The 22080-nt window shown below is 36.8% G+C and overlaps 1 protein-coding gene across 2 annotated transcripts in view; it reads right to left on the bottom strand.

Moving 5' to 3' along the window:
- LOC124302350 (transmembrane protein 132C) overlaps positions 1-15400 on the bottom strand; it is a 206579-nt gene extending 191179 nt beyond the window's left edge. For both annotated transcript variants that reach the window (XM_046758461.1, XM_046758462.1), the window contains exon 1: positions 14722-15400. In XM_046758461.1, the coding sequence (XP_046614417.1) occupies positions 14722-14803 (82 nt within the window). In that variant the 5' untranslated portion in view covers positions 14804-15400. The remainder of the gene's footprint in view (positions 1-14721) is intronic.
- Positions 15401-22080: the final 6680 nt, after the last annotated feature.

Genomic DNA, 22080 nt, shown 5'->3' with positions numbered 1-22080 from the left:
TGCACAATCATAAAATTTTAACGTTAAACTTTCATCACCAAAGTTAAGTAAAACAAGTATGTGTATAAGAAATATTCCCAAGAATTTAAAAAATCCACGTTTATCCCCAAGGGCAAGAACTTCTTCAGACTCCTAAAACTTATTATTACATACCTAAGCTAAAAAAACAGAAAAAAAAAAAAAACCGATGAATTTTTTTCACCGGAATAAATTAAACAGTATAAAAAAAAGAAACAGAAAAAGTAATTATTAATAATTATTTAAAAAAAAAAAACGGTTAATTTTTCTTCTCTTTTTCCTCCTATTTCCATCCGATGTCGATGTATCAATTTCTCTCTCGCAACATAAACTGCCGTCTATATTATATAATTGATTCGCGCCAAGTTTATACATACATGTCTCGTTTATAAATCATACGTGATGTACGTATGAGTCACAGAATACATCCTCACCAATATACTTTTGTACTGCATACATAATTGGTAATGTAAAAAGAAATTCTAGCCAGATTACATATTTCAAAGGGATGTTTCACCGAAACCACTGAGATGTCAATATCATTCGGAATCGTTTCTTAATCTCCGAAAAATCACACTGAAATCGATGTGACTATCAAAATAAAATTCTGTATTCGGTGATGATCAAGGTACTTCGTTGACGAACTGAGAAAAATTTCATTTGTTATAGTAACTAGTCTAAAAACTAATCAGTTTGTTCGGTATAGTCTACTTTTATATATATATATAAATCAGCGAGGTCTTGAAGAAAGGAGAAAGAAAAAAAAAGATGACGTTGTGGGTGGAAGGATCTCCTCCTAACGATACGAAAATTGATGTTCGGCATCGTAACCCGGGGATTTTGCTTTCAGAGGTAACAAGCCTTCGATTTATCTCTAGAAAACTGCCCGGAAAGGGCAAAATTCACGTTGCGTGCTTGCAGAATGCGTAAGAATTAAGCTCGATAAATATATATCAGGCTCCCTTTTTCTCCTTCTCTATCTCTGATCTCTGTCTCTCGCTTCATCTTGAACGTATACTCGGCACTGCATCACCGGTGCCCATCCTTTACATTTCCCGTGAGAATCTGAGCAGACGTTCTATTTATCAAACGACGAACCTCCGGGCAAATGTACACACGCACACATTAGCAGAGTCTCTGGCGCGTAAATGACATATAAAATTCCTCGACATTTCCCGGTTTTACAGACGAAAACAGACGTTCTTTCAGGACTCGTTTCAACCTAACTTTAATAATTTGACCACTTTTTTCATGCATATTAGTTAAAAATTAAACGTCAGATGTCTACGTCGTAGGTTGAAATAGTCAAATTTTTCTTCCAGTACAATTTTGATTAAACTAAATTACCAAATGTATCAATAAACGTTCCGATTTTGAGAAACTAACCGAAGATTAGGATTATCCGTTCTCTCGAAACGTGAAGGTAGAAACATCGACCTGAGAGTATTCACTGTTTTTAGTAATTGTTTACGTTTTCGACAAATTTTACACAGTGCCCAACATCAATTTATCAATTCTTAAAATTTCTCCAAAACCCATATCTTTAGTCCCTTATAACCTCAATTCCCAAAAGCCCCCCCGATTCTCTCGCGGAGAGTAATTTCCTACATTTCAAAGAATCGTACGCTAGTGAGGAAGAAAATAAAAAAAACTCCATGACACACATGCCCGAATTCCCTGACATCCCCGCGGTTTTTCCTGACGCATGCAAATTCCCTGACAATTCTCAGTTTTCCAGATTTCCCTGACAGCTAGACATCCTGAATTATAAATATGTATGAGGCATTCCGCGCCGATTCGATCTAGGTCTGACTCTCGAACTCCGATTCGGTTCACCATTTTTTAAAAGGCACTCTGATTTTCAAAAAATATTTTTTCATCAAATTTAATTCATTTGCAATTCTTCGATACGGAAATATCTTTGAATCAATATCTAAAATGTAAAAAAATTTAAAAATCCAGTATTACATGTCAAAATGGTTGAAAAAAAAGTCCATATTAATCCGACTTCTGCTGCGTCTAATTTAAGAAAGAAAAATTTAACCCCGAATCTTAGATCGAAAATCTCAGTACCTAATACCAAATTTTGCACATTTTTTGCAGACTTTGAAACTTGGAGTAACAACGTTATAGTTTTGAAAAATTACAAATACATCAAAGTATATTTGTTTTAAATCTGAAAAAAAATCCAAGTGCCTCTTAGAGTTGAAACAACAAGATAAAGATTCGCGGACCGAATCGGAAAGGTCAAGGGTCAGACCCAGCTTGAATCGGCGTGGAATGACTCATATACGTATTACGAGGTGGTTGCTTCATCCTTTTCCCTACCCTCCACAGTATACCGACCACAGTCCACCACCTCATCTCATCTCATCTCATCTCATCTCATCTCATCCTCATCCTTGCAAAACCTACAGGTTTATGTAAATTTGAGATCATCGCCCCCGGCAGAAAGTTTGCCAAAAGCTAATTGAGAGTTCGTCGTTGTACGTATACGTGTGAAATACTTTACCGTACATTAGTTTATGTCAAAATAATCTAATATTATTTTCTTAAAAATTCAAGTAGAAAATATCGTTCCATATGACGAAAGAATGATGGTGTCCAAGTTTCACGTGTTAATCCTTAAATACCTTTCAACCTCGAATAACTTTTAAAAGAGTAGATTTATCATAAAATGACAAGAGACCTTTATTGTAGAGCGTTCAATTCCCTAAAAAAATAGGTTATGGTCTTATCACTACGCACTGATGCGTGAACAAGTTATAAAATTTCACAATTAAAAGAAAAATGTACGATGTCATTTATATGGGAAATAGAGAATCGCGATAAGACGCTTCTAAATATTAATATTGAGAGCTAAAAATTGGACGGCATCTTTTTTTCGTCATTTCGAACAATATTTTCGAGTTGAATTTTGAGGAAAAAAAAGTCAATTTCTTTGATACGGTATACTATAAATGCATTACAAAATATGAATACAATGCATGTACCTGTTCATCGATGAGCAACAATTTATTGACGTTAGTGAAACGCGTGAAGAAAAAAAAGAAATGCAACGAATAAAATTATAATCACCATTTCGCAAATTGCCTACATTGATTACGAAGTTGTTGAATTAGCGTGGCATCAGCACGTGTAATTGTTTTGTTTATACACGGTTAGTTTACAACTTCAGATAATCTCAGAATCATGATTTTTTTTTTTTTTTTCATAAAAATTCATCGTCACATTGACATTAATACTTAAGCTGAACACCTTCTGTGTATTTATAACACTTAATATTCAGATGACTTGAAAAATCACGGGATATTCTTTAACCATGATATTTCATAGCAAACAAATTACCCTTAGCAAAATAGAGTTCCGAATATGAAAGGGAAATTCGTAAAATCCCAAAATGCCAAAAAAAATTGAGTATTCTACTGAAAAAAATTACAACTCTCTGAATTTTCAATATTTTTAACTGAAAATCGACCGAGCAACTTTAAAGACGCAGATATTTCAGCAAATAAAAAAAAAATATATATATATATATATATATATATAGAGAGAGAGAGAGAGAGAGAGAGAAATATTGCACGATGAAAGAAACATATTTATTTGATTGAGTGAAATTGAATTTTTGGAAAACGAACGAATCAACAATTTTTACGATATTTCACTATTTATCTCAAATGAAATCAGATTATTTCGGATGTTGTCAACATTGAATTTTTCGGTGAACATGCCGCGGGGTCGTTTTGACCCCGGCGTGCAGCTTAAGGGTTAATAAAATTCCACATCGTTGGGCAAAATTTTCGTAATTGCGAACAAATGGCTGCGTTGTGACTGAGCGTAATGGAAAAAAAACAGCCGTTTCCGAAACCGAATAAATATTATTTGATAGAAATTAAATTTTTTCATTCGACATGAAAATTTTTCTTCGCTAAATTTATTTTTCAATCCACCCAACCACCCGTCACGTCAAGTCGAAAATTCGCAATCATTAATATCGTGTAAACACAGCCAATGTCATGTACATAACATACGCTACCTGGATAGATATGATGCAGGGTACGGAAGGATGTCGTTCCGTCAATTTAATTAAAAAACTCTCGATGAAAAAATGAAAATCCCCCCCCCCTCACACGAAGCGAGGCACGCCGGGTAGGGTGCATTAAAACTCTGCACAGCGCGAGGAGAGACTTTTCAAATAAATCCAATTTATTCGCGGAATGTAAAAATGAAGAGATAAAATCCTAGCGAAAGTTTCCATTAATTTTTGCATCACTGTTTAACACAATTTCAATGTAATTATACCATAAAGATAATATATATATGCTTCGATTTATACATTGTCACATTCTCTCGTGTTATTTACAAAATTTGAAGAAAAATCGCCAGTATTCTGTGGGTAAATTTTGTTACTCCGGTAAAAGATGAAAAAAAAATTATTTATAACGCGTTTGTTGTACTTTGTAATGGATGCCAAGAAACAAAAAAAAAATAAATAAAAATTTCATAAAAAAAGAAAGTTCATCGGGCAGATCCTACAGACGCGTTCTTTTTCACAGCGATGAAAAGTGTGGCGGAAAAACTATTTTTCCGGCTTGCTGTTGTTGTTGTTTTTTTTTTTTAACGATACCTGTTTTACTCAATTTTTCTAGTTAATATAATAAATTTTTCTCAGTGTATCAGGTAAGATCTCAAAGGCTCGACTGCCGCTGCAAGCGCCTAGGTTTCTAGTTCATAGTAGTTGAAAGTGGTTTGTCAGCGTGTGTGTGTGTGTGTGTATGGTGGTCCATAGAGTCGAAGGCACACCTGCTCGAAGAGCAGTGGAGGAGAATTCAAGGACCGAGATACACAGCGTCAATTCAAACCGCCTGAATATTAAGCAAATCTTTGGATCACTATTTCTTACTTCAGTTAAACGAATCTCTCTCTCTCTCTCTCTCTCTCTTTCTCCTTGTATATATTTTACCAGTATAACAGATATCAGTGATGGGGTAGCAGATTTTTCTAAAGCAGATACAGGTTTTCTAAACCATTTTTTTTTTCACAATTTTTCGATCCAGCGTATCTCGAGTGTGATTTAAAAACTGGACAAACAAAATCCACTTACTAATATCTATATAATAAAACGTAATAAAATTTTTCACGCTTATTAGAAGATAGAGATTTTACAACTTTGAAAGATAAATACGAACAATGACAAAGGGAAACAAAAAAAAAAAAAACAAATCAATATTACCGGATTACATTTTTGATATAAGAATGAATATAAAAGCTTATTATAATACCTCTTGACTAGATATTTTTCGGTCCGTGTTATAATGAGATTTTACGTTCATTCTCACATCAAAAATGCAATCCAATTTTATTAATTTTATTTAATTTTTTTCATCATATTTTTCATTTATCCGGTGAAGGTATGAAATCTTCATCTTATAATAAGTGTAAGAAAATTTCTTATATTTCGTAAGATTTTTCCTGAATTTTTACACATTTTAGAGTGTGGGTTTTTTTCTCACAGTTTTGAAAATCATTCTTCAGATAATCTGGGTCGAAAACTTGTGAAAAAAATTGTTATTGCGTTTTTAGTCATGCACTTTGATGGAAAAAAAAATCATAAAACCAATCTGAGACATCACCGTAGATGTTGATCGCGATGTCACGGAATGCCCTATATATACGTAATACACATAACGAAGATCCGATACGTGATCGAACGATTTTCAATATTGAATTAAGAATTTTAATGCGTAAAAATAAAAGGATATTGTAAAGTGAACGTAAATGACGAAGAAGAAGCGAAAGCGCGTCAATTATTCATTTATTTATTTCCTTTTACCTTCAAATTCGATTAATGAAATCAATCAATTACTCCGTGACCGATAAATAATTAATAACAGTTACGTAACAGCGCTGGCGGGAAGACAAAGATTGGCATTTATACATTCATCGACAGGTACGAGCAACGATTGTTGTAATTCTAACAATTGTAAGTAAAATTGATGGACTTCTCTGAATATGGTATTATTGGTTGATTGGATTCAATGATTGATTGATCGATTCACCTTTTTCGCACTATGTAAAAAAAAATATTCTTCAATTATTATTTTTCATTCCAAAGGTAAGAAGTAGAGGTAGAAAAATTTCGCAACAACGAAAAAAATTTCGAGAGGAAGAGACGGAAGAATATTGTTGTTGTTGTTGTTAACACCGTTAACCAAACACATGCAAGACATTGCAGATATGACGATTGACAATAATAATTAATAACTTTTAGTGTCACATTTTATATCTACGATCGGCAGTTCTCTGATTATAAATTGTTGATGTTTTTTTTTTTTTTTTATTTTTCTTTCTTTATTTCTTTTTTCAAAACTGCAGTGTTCGTTTTTTATCAAATCTCTTCTTCTTCTTCCTCTTCTACTACTACTTCCACCATAAACTGATATTACATTTGATTGAGATAAGATTGATTTTGCAGAGTTCGTTCAACCCTAACTGGTCACATTTCGTTAATCCTTCAACAGGGAGTACTAAAAATCAAGAAAAGAAAAAAAAAAAAAAGAAAAACACATATGTAGGTACTATTCAAGGATCGCAGAAAAAGCTGTCTCAGTTTTCCGAACAAAAATCGATTGTTCGAATATTGTAAAAACATGTAAGAAATTAAGGTAATAAATCGATCGATATTCATCCCAGGTGACCATTTACGGTTGGAAAAAAAAAAAATATATACAAAAACAATAAAAAACAATCGGTAATCAAATTCCTGTAGTCGGTAAACTTGTAGCGTTTTAGCGGCGTGAATAACGTTTGAAAAATTGTTCAATACTCAAGGCTACAATTCTGTACCGCGAATAAAAATCTCTCTACCAAAGCGACAAGGATTTGGTGAAACGGAGTAAAGAGAAAAGTCCAAATATCAGGACGAGTGGTGAAATTGTAGAGAGTTATACACACGCACACGAAGATCGATAGATACGAACGACCGCAAACTATTGACCGGGGTTTGTTATACGTGACGTTGTCCTCGTCCTTATACAGTCATCGAGGTTTGTTCGGGGCTCACGAATCGCTTCTACATCTGCATACGTATAAAATTACGAACATCGTAATCGATTCTTCTGAACGAGGAAAGAGGGATAGAGAAACAATAAAAAAAAAAAAAAAAAATTGAAATTTTTTGCAATTTGTACAAATGTTTTTTACTCTCTGTATTTATTTTTGTCGTTAATAATAACGTTGTTGTTGCTGTTGTTGTCTTCGTTGGGATATTACGTATACGGTACGCGAATAATTTCAAAAAACAAATTTTTTGGTGGGTTTTTTTTTCCTGTTTTTTTTTTTTTAGGTGAAACAACGACGCAATTTTTACCTCGATTGTTTTTATTTTGTTTTTTAATTTTCATTATTTTTGCATTCTCTCGTCTCTCACATTTTTTGCGCGTTAGATCTGAAACGTTGGGTTTTACGTATGTATATGTATACAAAAGTATACGAAGTTCAAACCGTATCCCAAAGATTAACCGCTAATGAAGTTTAAATTTATTTATAAAGTTGTAAATGTAAATGTTTATGTAATGTAAAATTAAGTAAACCGCAATAACATACAAGGTAGCACTTTAACCCTTCAACTCGTAGCGGCAAGGATTCTTGCCACCTATTTTGGATCCGTTTTTTGTACATCTAGCAAACGTTTCGACATATTTCTTTCAGTTTTTTTTTTTTTTTTTTTTTGCTATTTCCGATGGTATACCGACAGTTTTTCAATACTCGAGAATAATTAATGCGATGTAATGTAAATTGATATTGTTAGAAACAAATTGATTGTAAAAAATCGTGAAAATTGTAGGAATAATTAATTTCCGAGAAAGTTACCCCTCTACGCACATACATGTTTTACATAAATTACGATATTTTGGGGTCACTGATTACGAATGTAAAATCGGATTCAAAAAATTTTTAATGGCGGATTCAATATGCCAGAGAAAAATTTCAAATTCAGCCGAATCCGGAGAAAAAATTCTGTCAAAGGATTTCTGGGGTTGCTGATTACGACTCTGAAATCGGATTTTGAAAATTTAGAACCGCGAATCCCCAATCAGCGACCGGGAAAACCCCTGAATAAAGTTTTTTGACCGTATTCGATCAAATTTGAAATTTTTCTCCGCTATATTAGATCCACCATCTTGAATGTTTTAAATCTGATTTCAGGTTCGTAATCAGCGAGCCGAAAAACCATGGAATACAATCTTGTTACAAAATTTGACTCAGCATAATAATATGTGACTCGAAGAGTTAACAACACGTACTAACGCTTACGTAAAATAATTTTGCATAAACATTAAACTGTAAACTGCTTTGCATTATATACCGAACAGATTATCCTAAGGTATCGTGATTAGTGATTAATTTTCTTCTTTCCAAAGTATACAAAGCGTTACGTATCGACCTTTTGTCCACTTTTTATTGTTTCTTATATTATCGTTGGCAGTCATCGTGCATGAAACGTTATAATTCATGTTTTGCGCAAACGAGAAACGAAGTGAAGATAAAGAAAAGGGAAGAATAAAATAGGGCGAAGCGTGGGCTCGTGAAAAATGTAAAATCATCAGTTGCCATCCGGACACCCCCGTGTCCCATGTCTCGTCTAGAAGGTCTGCAATCTTGATAACAGATAAGAGGAGCACGATGCCGAGGATAAAGAAAAAGGAGAATGAGGAGGAGGAGGAAAGAAGAAGGAGGTCCCGTGTCCCGTGAGAAGAGTGAAAAAAATCTGGGAGCGACGCGATGAGGGAATGGAGAAAGAGACGATAACGCGAAAAGAAAGGAGAGAAAAAAAAAAGGTAGATAGAGCGAGACGAAGAAAACGAAATGGAAAAAAAAAAAAAACCACCTTCGCACCAAGAAGGAAGCGAGGAGGCGAGAGAGAGAGAGAGAGAGAGAGAGAGAGAGAGGGAAAATCACGAGCTACTGCTGCTGGACGCGATGAGGCAAGGCGGGGTTAAGTGACATTTCCAATTTCCGCCAACTTGATCGAAATTTTAATTAACACTCGCGATTAATTACGCAACTTGTTTGTGTTCATACGTTACAGGTATATATAATGTACATGTATACAGACACATACGTATGTATATAGGTATATATATATATATATATTTATTATTTTTATTTTTATTATTCTATACTCGTTATAATAATCGTTTAAAATTTTTTTCACACCAGTCGATCCGAACTCGGAGGAAAGTTTGCTTTTTTGGAAAAAATCAATATGCAGACCGCGGTTTATCGTGGGAACCCAATATTTTCAATTACATTTATTGTCTCAAAGTCGCTAACAAAATTCAGACTAAATAAAATATACTTATAAATATGAAATTTCGATTTTAATTTAGTCAATTTATTGAACTACTACTTTTTTCATAGTATTAGCAAAATATTGAACGCACACTCTGGTAGATTCAACCAAATCGCTTTGTACAGTTCACCAAATCTATTCGGTGGATAAAGATCGGTAAAATTTACGAAACCGTGAGAGTTACCGATTGATTACCGCTATCAAATAACACACATTACATTGTAAATCTACAAAAATTTTTGTCGAAGTGGTAAAATTCTCTCTGTGACCCGTCAAAAATCCTTTCTCGCAAGAAAAGTAGGTTGAGCAGTTATCGGGAGAAGCCCCGGGCATAGGTCTAATATAATCGGCGGAACTAAATCATTCGTGGTCCGATACCATTCGATCAGCCGGTCAATTCATAATGGCATTTATCTTTGCCGTTTTGTCGATGTGGCACCCAATTCGTGCAGCACTAATCACAAACGAACGATAATTTTTGCAGTTACGACGATAAAACAATCATATTTAAATCTTTACGAACCGATTTCACCGTATAAACCTGATTTCGCAATCGCAATGATATCTATGGGATTCTGATGCCAAACCTTTTCTTAAAGTTTAAGTAGGCGAAGAAAAAAACTTACTACAAGATAACGGATCAGTTCCATATATTTCGTATAACATGTGAGGACGGATTGTTCAAAGAATTAGATGAAAAAAAAAGTAGATAATACAGGCAGGGTGTCTACTGCGTTCGGAAATTTAGATTCCAGGATTATGCCAAAAGTTTCCGGACGAAAAAAATAATGAAACTGAAAAATTCAAGGACCTTAATTTCGATTTCTTATGAATCTTTAATGACAGGATAAGCTGATTAGGTTTTAAATAAAAATAATAATTATACAGCAGTTAATATACAGACTACACTGTCCGTCGTCTGCTAAAATTTAACGCAATCAAGTCCGCGTGTTACAAATGAAACGTCGGAGTTTTTAATAAGAAATATATAATATCAATTTTACCAGGATAAATAAAAATATTCCAGGACTTTTCCAGTACTTAAGTAGCAATTTTTGTTTTCCAGGATAATTCCAGGATTTAAGGATATTAAAGTAGCAGTAGACACCGTACAATAGTATAGAAAAAAGGGGGTGGGTTGATATCCTTTCGGAGCTATTGATTCTTCGCATTTTTCTCTTGCTCTCTTTCTCTCTCTTTTTTCTCCCCGTCCTAGAGAGAAACGAGAGAACAACCGTGCCGTGTATGCATGCAAAGCCTTCGCCCACCCTTGAAACTTATACACCCCAAAACGACTCTAAGCTCGTGAGTCGTGAAAACTGACAGAGGAGAGGGAAAAGGTTAGAGAAGAGAGAGAGAGAGAGAGAGGGAGGAAAAGAGAAAGAGTCGTCTCTCTCTCTCTCTCTCTCTCTCTTTCTCTCTCTCTCCGGTTCCCCGGTTGGATCGATGGTGGAAAACGTGACCCCATCCACGACGAAAAATAACTAACTAAGGCTGCAGGTCGTCTTTCGTAATTTCCAGAGTAGTACAGTAGTACAGTAGTATATATATATATATATACACACATATATAAATTGCAATTCTCGTCGTATTATTATAATACCTGTAACAACATTCAGCAACGGAAAGAAAAGGCTGGAAGGAATTTAATATCGAATAAGACGACGATGAATGACGCAGAGAAAAATACTCGACGAAAGTAAAAAAAAAAAAAAAAAGTCGAAAATAAATAAATGAATTAAGTTAAAGTTATCGAGGTTAACGAAATGAAAGACTAAAACAAAAATTACTGTTATTTTTTTATATTTTATTGGCTGTAATTCTAAGGGTTGGAAAGTAACGAGTTCTTCGTCTATTTAAATGCGTCATTAAAACGAACGAAACGTCAGGGGAACAAATTCATTATTTTACAATTTTAGAATGACTTTCACGGAGTTTGTCGCTTTGTTTATTATGATTTGTTGAATTTCAGAGTATCCTAAATGTGCGAAGTAACGATTTTTCCTCTAAACATGCATCGTTACTGCGACGTTACTAACTTCATCCTAGTTACGACAAACTGTTGCAAACTTCAACGAGCTAATGAAAAAACAGAAATAAAAAAGGGAAATTGAGGTAATTTTTACGCTTCTTTTTTTCGAGAAATTTCTCCAATCTTCCGTCTTCCTTCCACCATCCACCTTCACTTTTTGGTTCTCAATAAAAAAAAAAAAATTAAGATTGTAAATTTCGTTGCCAACGGTTAAACGTGTAAATAAGAGTAACGCGAAAGTTAGCAAGGCGTCTAGCGTCAATGACGTTATAAAATTCCCCGACATTTTGCGGTTTTCCAGACGAAAACAGACGTTTTTTCAGGACTCGTTTCAACCTAACTTTAATAATTTGACCACTTTTTTCATGCATATTAGTTAAAAATTAAACGTCAGATATCTACGTCGTAGGTTGAAATAGTCAAATTTTTCTTCCAGTACAATTTTGATTAAACTGAATTACCAAATGTATCAATAAACGTTCCGATTTTGAGAAACTAACCGAAGATTAGGATTATCCGTTCTCTCGAAACGTGAAGGTAGAAACATCGACCTGAGAGTATTCACTGTTTTTAGTAATTGTTTACGTCTTCGACAAATTTTACACAGTGCCCAACATCAATTTATCAATGCTTAAAATTTCTCCAAAACCCATATCTTTCGTCCCTTATACCCTCCATTCCCAAAAGCCCCCCCGATTCTCTCGCGGAGAGTAATTTTCTACATTTCAAAGAATCGTACGCTAGTGAGGAAGAAAATAAAAAAAAACTCCGTGACACACATGCCCGAATTCCCTGACATCCCCCCGGTTTTTCCTGACGCATGCAAATTCCCTGACAATTCTCAGTTTTCCAGATTTCCCTGACAGCTAGACACTCTGGTTAAGAAGAAAACGAAGGAAAAAAAATCCGGCCATCAGCCGTCGTTGTGACTCGCTATCTCATCGTGTGTCCAGCGCGTGTAACTTCAGGACTTCTTCAGCAGGACTGGCGCCACTTCGCTGGCATTTGCTTCCTTTCCCGAGAGTGGGCTTAGAAACGCTGCTGCCAGATAGAAAGAGAAAGGGAGAGACAGAGAAAGAGAGAGAAGAGGAAACTAAACGTTGCAATTAATTGCACGTTTTGTACAGAGTCCAGAAATACACGTGTCACTCGAAATAGAAGGAGGAGGCACAAAGTATCCGTCTTACAACTTGCAGCCCTTCAATCGAGATAACGCTCGGCAAAGTTTCGAATGAATGGGGATCGAGGGATGTTAAACGCCCGGCTTAAGTGGGGCCAAGAGCCAAAGAAGACGTGGCGAAAAAATGTTTTCCCGGCTCATCGTCGGTTCAGCTTCGAAAAAACGAAGCACAATGAAGAACGGGACGAAACGACGAGCCTCAAGTTAGTAAAGTTAACGTAACGAAACGTGAAATGGGAAAAAATCGTTGTGCTACGTGCAATATCAGAATGACTTTCAATGAGTTCGTTTTGAAAAGAAAAAGAAACAAGAATGTTCAAGAAGTTCGCACGGCCATTTTGGTTTTTGACAAAAATTTTCATTTCGATGACACGTGCCAAGTTTTGTTTATTATCATGGTTTATCAAATTTCAAACGGTAGATCCTGAAAGTGCAAAGTAACGATTTCTCATGCCAGGAATTTTTCGGTACCTTTCTAGAGTTAGAAACTGGATAGGAACCGTTGGAATCAAATTTAAGGGGGAAAAAAAAATAACGACAACTAATTGTGATACGCGATGTCAGTATTTTTTGTTCTATTGTTACGGTTTGATGAATTTTTTAGACAATACTAAAGTAGCGAAACAATAATTCTGCCGACAAATGCATTATTGCGTCGTCAACGTTATAATGTGAAATTAAACGTAATCAGCGTGCAATTTATATTTAATCGAGAGTGTTTAAATTCAATAAAGATGTGACAATTACCATCTAAACTCTAAGCGAGTCGATTTTACTTTTTTTTTTTTACCTGTACATTTATAGAATAGCCTAAATTTTGAAGATAATATTAATTTCGAACGAAAAAAAGACAAATAATAACAATTAATTTTTACAGCAGACAATTTTTAAGGTTCAATAGATTTTTATAATATCGCTAAGGAAGCAGAGAAGAGCTAATTAGTTTGTCGGAAATAATTATCGAGTATCTTTTGAAGATATTCAGAATTGAGAATATCAAATCATAGAATAGTCAATAGCGTATGGATTTTAAATAAAAATGGGACAAATTATCGTACAGAAATATTCTTAACTATTATAACAATTGTTTTCACAACACAATTAGAATTTCAGGACGTTTTATGCGTAGCACTAAAAAAATCAATTTCGATCGATCAAGATTGATCAAAATTTGATTAAACGAAACTAGGTAAGCAATCTAGTCATGAAATGGAGAATTTGAGACTCAGTACCCATATCAATGATTCATTTTCTTCCGTTATCGGAATCTCAGAAATCCGAATTCCTAAAAACTCGAATTTCAATCAAGCCTGACCGATCAAAACTTCGGTATCGTACGAACTGCATTTAACCGTGCACACGTGGAATGCACCACGGAGGAGATCCACGTGGGATTTGCAATTCGCTTCGACTCTTCGTATCATTTCTCAAGCGTAAAATAACGATATCCGAGTTGATTGAAAATATTTTCGAATAATAGAGACAACCTCTTTTCTTCGATTATAAACAAATTTCAGAGAAAATTCTCCCAAGGGAGGGAAAAGAGAGGAATAAGAAAGAATTAAATTTAAAAAAAAAAAAAAAGAAAAAAAACACTCAGAGCAGCGCTAAGTGGAAAACGGACGAAATAAGAAGAGGAAAAGACACGAAACGACGACGACGAGGATCTCCCTGAGTATATATATATACCGCGGAAGCAGAGCGACCTCGCCGACCTCGAAGAGTGGCGGCAGATGCATAACCGCATTCCGAGAGATAAAGGCGGCACACGCTCTTCTTCCGCGGCGAGAGTTTCGATCACTGAGAACGAAGATGAAAGAGGAAGAGGAAGAAAATAGAAGAAGAGCGTGCGTTACGCGTTTCTCGATATATGCAAATTCCCACGTGCGCGCGTCGTGCGATTGTTTTCAACAACAAGCGGTAGGAACACGAGGGATGATAAGGCAAGACGATAAGAAAGAAAAGATACCGGTAAAAGGGGTAAGTAAACTTACCGGCAATTGCGTGAAAAACAAAAGATGACAGTGCGCTGCAGCGTGGTAAGGAGGGAAGCAAACTCACCGGCAATTGCGGGAAAAACAAATGAAAACACGCCGTTGTAATTTGTAATGCGGTAAAGTAGGGAATGAAACTCACCGGCAATTGCGAGGAAGAGTATCCATACATCCATGAGGCCGGCCGCGTCGCGATAGCTGTTAGGAGAGGAGGATGCCGGCATGCTCAGTCGAACCTAGACATAGCTCAAGCCTTCTTCTTGTTTTTTCTATCCCTCGCGAGAAGCGGCGAGAGTCGAAAAGAGTGAATAGACGACGGTTTCTCCAATCACACTCGTATCAATTACCGCTCGCGCACTCCACTTGTCAACAAGACCACTTTTATCCCTTCACGCGCGCACCACAAAACAAACAAACAAACAACAAACCGATAACAATATAACCAACAAACACACCGCGTATAATCGGCACGCACAACAAGCCGTTTCGACACTGTTTTGTTTTCTATCCCTCGTTCACGCGTCGTATTCAATCCATCCCTCTGTCTCTACCGGTCGGAAATTCCTCTTTAACGATATTTCTTATTTTTTTTTTTTTTTTACCGCAACACCGGAAACCGGATTTACATCGCACGATTCTCACCGATCGCTACAGAGAATTGTTTCAACGTCTAAACGTCGATTATGTCGGCGGACGGCGGTTCTTCCGAAATCCGCTCCGGCCGCACGCTAGAAACGAACTGCTGAATGCTGCTCGCCCTGTGTCGGTCGTCTCGGTCCGTCCGCTGTGCCGATCGCGACGCTCGCTGCTCGATCCTGACGTGCTTTCCCCGTCGCGACGCCTGGAGTATTGACCGCGACGGTGGGACGAAACGCCGGCCGAGATGCGCGCGCACCCTGCGCGACACCCTCTGGTGGGGGTAACGCGGCGTTGCCACGTTTGACGACCTCCTCCTACTCCTTAACGAAAACCCGGCCTTCCTGCCCCCCGTTGGTAGGGCCGACGGTGTTTTTTTTTTTTTTTTTTCACAAATTTTATGCAAGACGACGGAGCGCCGTTGACTAGTACTTGGTTCCGACCACCACCCCCGCCCCCTGACGAAAAGTACACTGAGAAAAATTGCATTTGTCACGGTAACTAGAAAAACTGAGTAAAACGGGTCTCGTTAAAAAAACTGTTTGAATATTGTTGGGATCGCGAAAAACGAGGTGGGCGTAAACATTTTGCGCTATTGTCGTTCCTTTTTTGGTTATTGCAACGCAAAATCAGTTTGTGAGGTTTACTCTACTTTACTCTACTTTTACTCTAACCGGAAATAAAAATTTCTCTCAGTGTAGCATGTCTCAGGTTAGTCTGATTTCTCACGATAACTGGGACGTTTCGGCTTTTTACGAAAACTATCAATGTTTCCGCTTTCACCACGAAAAGTGTAAGCAATCCTGGTGAAAATTTTTACTGCAACGAATATTTAGGGAAATCGGAAGATTTCGTGTTGTTTCGTACAAAATTGTAACATATGCATAGTTTTTCGTAAAGATTTGTTCATTTTCGTTGAAAAATTGTAGTATCTTGTATAGATTTTTTACCGACGGAATACGAATTTTCAGAAAAATCTACAAGTTCTTGTCAGAAACTGTGAACGACGAGCGTTATTTCAAATCATTCCAATTTCACGACAGGCAAAATAAAGCTTAATTGGAAACGAAAGAACTCCATTCGCAATAAAAGAAAAAATTCCGCTTTGAACGATTGTACACAACAATTTTTTGACTATCGTAATATTAAACCTTAAGTTTCTCACCTCATGGGTGAGAAGTTTTTCTTCCAAAGAAAGTTCCATTATCAATAGGTGAAACAAAAATAGCGAATCAAAATATTGAAAAAACAATAAGTTATTTCTCTCAAAAAATGATAAATCCTGAGATTTTAGACGTTTTTGGCTAAAAATTTACATATATATGTATATATCAGTTGATCGAATTCTTAAACATCGAGTTATCGCGATAGTCATACGAAAATACGGTAGGAGTGACCGTAATGAAAAAGAATGCAGTAAGACATACCGGATTGTCTGATTAAAAGTGCAAAACTCGTCTTCATTGTCCACCCAGAAGTATATTTGTTGATCGTGATAAAAAATGGCATAGCTGAGGACTGCTTATAACTAACCGTGATGGCTGAAAATATACCTTTCGGCAGATTCAAGGAATTGTCGCAAATTTAACATTCGGAAATCAAACCGTAAATCAAAGGAGCTTACAAATGTCTAAAGTCCCATTCAACACAACGAGGAATGAATCGTGACAACCGAAACCATTCCGGATCACTTGAAACGGTTTCAATTCATCAGCATTCTATCGATTAATATCTTATCGTTTACCCGCTTTCGTAATTCGTTGATCTCCAGTTTACCAAGTGATTTCGATTAATTTCCAAACGGATCCCGTCGTTCTACGTGATTTCCAGTCATTTGCTGTGATTGCACCTGAGATTCTATCCGTCCAGGAAGTTCACTGAAAATCGGCTATAGAAGACTCGGAAATTGTTGGATATCGAAGATAACATTGGCAATCAATGAAACTCAAACTGTAAGGTAAAAGGTCAATGAAAGTCGCCCGAAATCTGTGCGTCTGATTCCCATTGAACGAACCCCTCATTATACGTACATTTTCAAATACAGTCAACATTCAACGTGCATCCAATTTTCGAAAGATTCTCTGTTAAATTCTCCGTAATCGAAATTCGAATCGTTGAAAATTGTTTTGCCAATCGCAATTCGAACCATTCGTTCGAAGTATTTACCATTCGAACCGATAAGATATTCGACTCAATGGTCAACGTGACTTTTGACTGTTCAAAATATCGAGCCGCACCCATTTTCGTTGCGTCATTATCCGTTACAAATGGATGGAAATTAGAGGAAAGAGCCGTTTTGCGGGAGAGGCGGAGGGGGGAGGATGAGCATCGGTTTACCAACGCGAAAGGGTTTTTGGGAGATTGAAAGACAAAAAAAAAAAAAAAAAAACAAGGAGGAAGAGGGGGGGGAGGGTATTTGCAACATGTTTCGCAATTCGTTTCGTAAAATTGTACGCGGGCATACGTGTACGTGCATATATACGTACGGGTGTAACGGTATGTATACTCAAGAGAGTTTACGAGCTGGAAGATTTACGACGCATGCGATGCTACACGCGGGTATGTGTGTGTATAATGTAAGTAGACGTGGATACACGCCTGCTTTCCGGGTGTCGCCGGATAGGGAGAAAAATAGAATGCAAGAGAGATAGAGAGAGAGAGAGAGAGAGAGAGAGAGAGAGAGATCGAGCTCTCTCTCCTTCGTCTCTCATTGTCAGTTTCATTTGTCATGTTTCGGTGTCGCCGCCGCAGCTGGTATTGCTAATTAGTTTTGTCAAATTTGATAATTGGTCGTGGGTGAAACCGAAACTCGTTGCTTACTGATTACCTTTCGCCCCATGAGTCATAAGGGAACCAGCGGCGACCAAAAACCACTTTGCTAGATCGCCGGGCCTCCTCGACAGTTACGACAAACTTTCTGCCTCCCGAATTATCAGGGACCAGCGAGTTTCGGTGAGCCGGTGTATCGATATCAGCACCGTGTGAAATTTCACACCCTTCCTCGAATTAGGACAACCCTGGATGTTCTGGGACACGCCACGCGATTACAATCGACCTCCGGTATAACTTATTATTCTTATTATTATTATCGTATTTATTTTTACAAAAAGGATACTGCTTGTAATATAATAGGTGTGTGTGTATATATATATATATATATATATCTTTACCTGATATCGAACTATCAGATATATATGGCGTGTTCGAAACGATATTTTCTTCTTTCTTTCCGTTAACTGTAAATGCATAGCATTTTTTTTTTTCTTTTTTTCCCTTCTATCTCTCTCTCTCTCTCTCTTGAATTCAGTGTATAGAAAATGTTTTCAATTTAGTCTAGTCGATGGAAATTATATCATTTCAGTCAAAACGACATCGTTTAAAATTGTTTCGATCAAACGAATTGATTAAGCGTTGTACACCGTCTATTTACACAGTTATACATTATACATATATTGCTAACGAATTTGTCGGAATTGATTGAAAAATCAACGCGACCCTATGCAGGTATTAAAAAATGTAAATACCGGTCAAAGTTTTACCTATTTTTCCCTCACTTCCGCATATCACGTAGAATGCATATAAATATGCGTAAAAATTTTCGATACCGATTGAATGAACATTTCTTATTTACCTACGGACTGTAGAGCTGAAAATCGATATACCGCCGATATATTTGAGCTTCAGCGCTAGGGAAAGGAATAAGGCGATTCGTATCGAACGAGGTGTTCCGTTTAACACCGGATGTACGTGTGTATGTACACAGAGCTACCGAGGTTGGTGTAGTCGAAGCCTACCAATCTCCCTTTATATAGAAATTATAGAGGTGCGATAACCAGGACCGAGATTAGCATACTCATTTGTTTATTCAGAAGCTCGGAAAGAGCGTTATATAGCATGTCGCTAAATGCCTCATACCTGTACCTTCGTTTTCCCTTATAATTCTCTATTCAAATGTATGCAGATGGAGGTGTGACGAATATAATTACTGTGGTTAGCAGTGAAGCTTAGAGGGGAACTCGCCGCTTACGGAGATGACGTGCATTAATGCGTTCATCGAGGATGTGAATCGGGAGAGAATGTTGCGGGAAGAAAATTGAAAAATAAAAATTACGTTATTGAAAAATCTTCGACGGTATTATTTGCGTCATTGGTACCTACTTAACACGAATGAATCAACATCCCTGCACTTCTGCGATAGAATTGCAGGGTGGGCACATACCTGGAAAACCTGGGAAATCTCAGGGTATTTCAAAAGAGGCAATGGAAAACGTAAAATTGTTAGGGGACTTTTGATTTGGTCATGGAAAAAACTGAAAATAACATTTTTCTATCGTGGGAATTAGAAATGATTTTTTCAGATAACGAGCTTACTTTTTTTTCGTCGAGAAAACAAGTTGGCTCAAGCTAACATTTTTTGTACATTACACTTTTCTTCAATTCCAATTTAATTTGAACCGAATATAGAGTTAATAAGCCGAACGATTTAGGTTTTAGTAACTTACTAGAACTGGGAAAATGTCACGGAAAACTAGGTTTCGGCTCATGGAAAACCTGGAAATGTCGTGGAATTTTTTTTTCCCACAAATATTTCCCCGATTGTTGATATCTAAGCTCGAGTGTTATTCGTAAATTTCCTCAGATTCGTTTCCGTTGCATATATTGTCGATGCTGCAAATAACATTGATGAAGGTTTTTCAAAAAGTATTTTCCCAACTTTTCATTCAGACGATACAACCGAATTATTCTTAAGCTTGTAGTCAACTAGCAGTACACCACTTAAAAAAAAAAAGAAACGTCGTCCATATGAAATTTCGCTCAGCTTTTGTAACCAACAAAAAACGAATAACGGTCTGATCGATGGACAGATGTCCCGATCATTGGAAGGAAAATCATCATTCAATTTCATTCTCATACCGCAGTGAAAAGCATTCGGAAAACCGGCATCGATCGGTAGAAAACCGAAAAAAAAGACGCGCATGTAATAACAGGGCGAATTTTTTTTTTTCTATTCTCTACCGATTCCAGTTTTCTGATGTTTTTCACTGCCCACTGAGAGAAATTTTTAGTTCCAGTTACCGCTCAGTCCTTAACTATTTTCATTTTTTACCGCAATCGAAAAATATAGTTCTAGGTAGAAAATGAAAATTAGTTTTCAAGCTGTCACCGGAAAGTCCAGTATCCGTTACTATTCTTTCTCATTACGATCACTGTTGTTATATTTTCTTGCAACTGTTGCGAAAATTTAATGCTCGTGGAAGAATAAATTGACGTTAAAGCTTTATTTAACTAAAAAAGTAGAGTAAACCTCAGAAACCGATTTTGCGTTGCAATTACCAAAAAAGGATCGACGATAGCGCAAAATGTTTACGCCTACCTCGTTTTTCCTAATTCCAACAATATTCAAACAGTTTTTTCAACGATACCTGTTTTACTCAATTTTTCTAGTTACTGTAACAAATGAAATTTTTCTCAGCATATAATATACATTTTCTTAATATTCAAACCTTAGGGAACACTTTGCACAAAAAAAACTACAAGTGCCAGAACTTTCGGATCATCCCGTGTTGAAACGAGCCGTGATGGAGGTCCCCGCAGCCCGTTGATAACTTCACCTGCATCAGCAGGGAATCCGTGTCACGAAACGCAAAAACAACCCCTGCTGTCAGGGAGATATCGGATATCCACGCGGCGCATTGTTCCCGCCGTTTCAATATTCCCGCCCATCCCCCAAACGCTGCGTATCTATATATATATATACATACATATCCTCCACATCCCCCCCCCCTCGCCCTCCAATCGCTTTATCGGCGAAACAACTTCCGCGAAATGTGCTCCTCGCCCTTCTTTAATCGCGTTATTTCCATTTCCATTTCCATCTTATTCTTTCATCTCCGTTGAATTACCTTGCTTTTATTTGTTCATTTATTTATTCAGTTATTTGCTTTTCTTTCATTTCACTCTCGTCGAAACACTCTCGAACAGTCCATTCTTCCCGTTTTTTTTTTTTTTTTTTATCTCAAACACTGCCTGGCAGCTGAAACCAATTCAGGCTACTAATGTATAGAGGAGATAAAATATCGTTCGTATTATCGATGATTCTGTACTGTGACATTTCCAATATCAAGATCGTCTAGTTCATTGGGAACTTTCAATTTACTATCACAAGTCCTATATTTAATTATATTGTATATATACCTCCATATATATGTATATATGTATATATACCCGATGAAATAAAATTCTAAAACTTGACTGTACTAAGATTCAATTAATTGAACTGTTCAAGAACCATGATGACTCTATATTTCGACTTTCACGATTTTGCGTGTTTTTTAAAACCTTGATGGAGTAAGAAAAACATTACATCGGCTGTTTGACTTTGAGACCTCTGACTGGTGATCTTGAATTCGAATATAATTGATCATTCCGTTTTACGGCCTGTCTCAATTTTGACCCCCATCCGAAAGTCACGCATCCACCCGAAGCGAAGATAGTGCTGTTGCGTTTCTCGATTCCAATTTATTCCTCCACTTTTCGTCGGTTCGAAAGAATTTAGAAAGCCGAGTTGTTCATTAGCCGGTTAAGGCGTTCAACTTCGTCAAATTTGTCTCGCGCAGTTAATGCATGGCGAGCTGGGATGGTTTTCGAGAAGAGGGAGGGGAAATTTGACGAGGGAGAACGAAACGTGTACCAAGAAGGATGAGAGAGACCGATCGTTAAATACCTGGCCAAACCGGCAACATCGTCTCCTCGAGTTTCTTTGGGACAAGGATAATTCTCGGTCTGTCGGAAGCAGATATTCGTGCCTCGTTAACGCGGCTCATGTACCACCATCCAACCCCGCAGTGTCACTGTCTTCCTACTC

This window comes from Neodiprion virginianus, chromosome 4 (genome assembly GCF_021901495.1).
Source record: "Neodiprion virginianus isolate iyNeoVirg1 chromosome 4, iyNeoVirg1.1, whole genome shotgun sequence".
NCBI lineage: Eukaryota > Metazoa > Arthropoda > Insecta > Hymenoptera > Diprionidae > Neodiprion > Neodiprion virginianus.
Note: the sequence above shows the minus strand (reverse complement) of the source record. Positions and strands in the feature narration are given on the sequence as shown.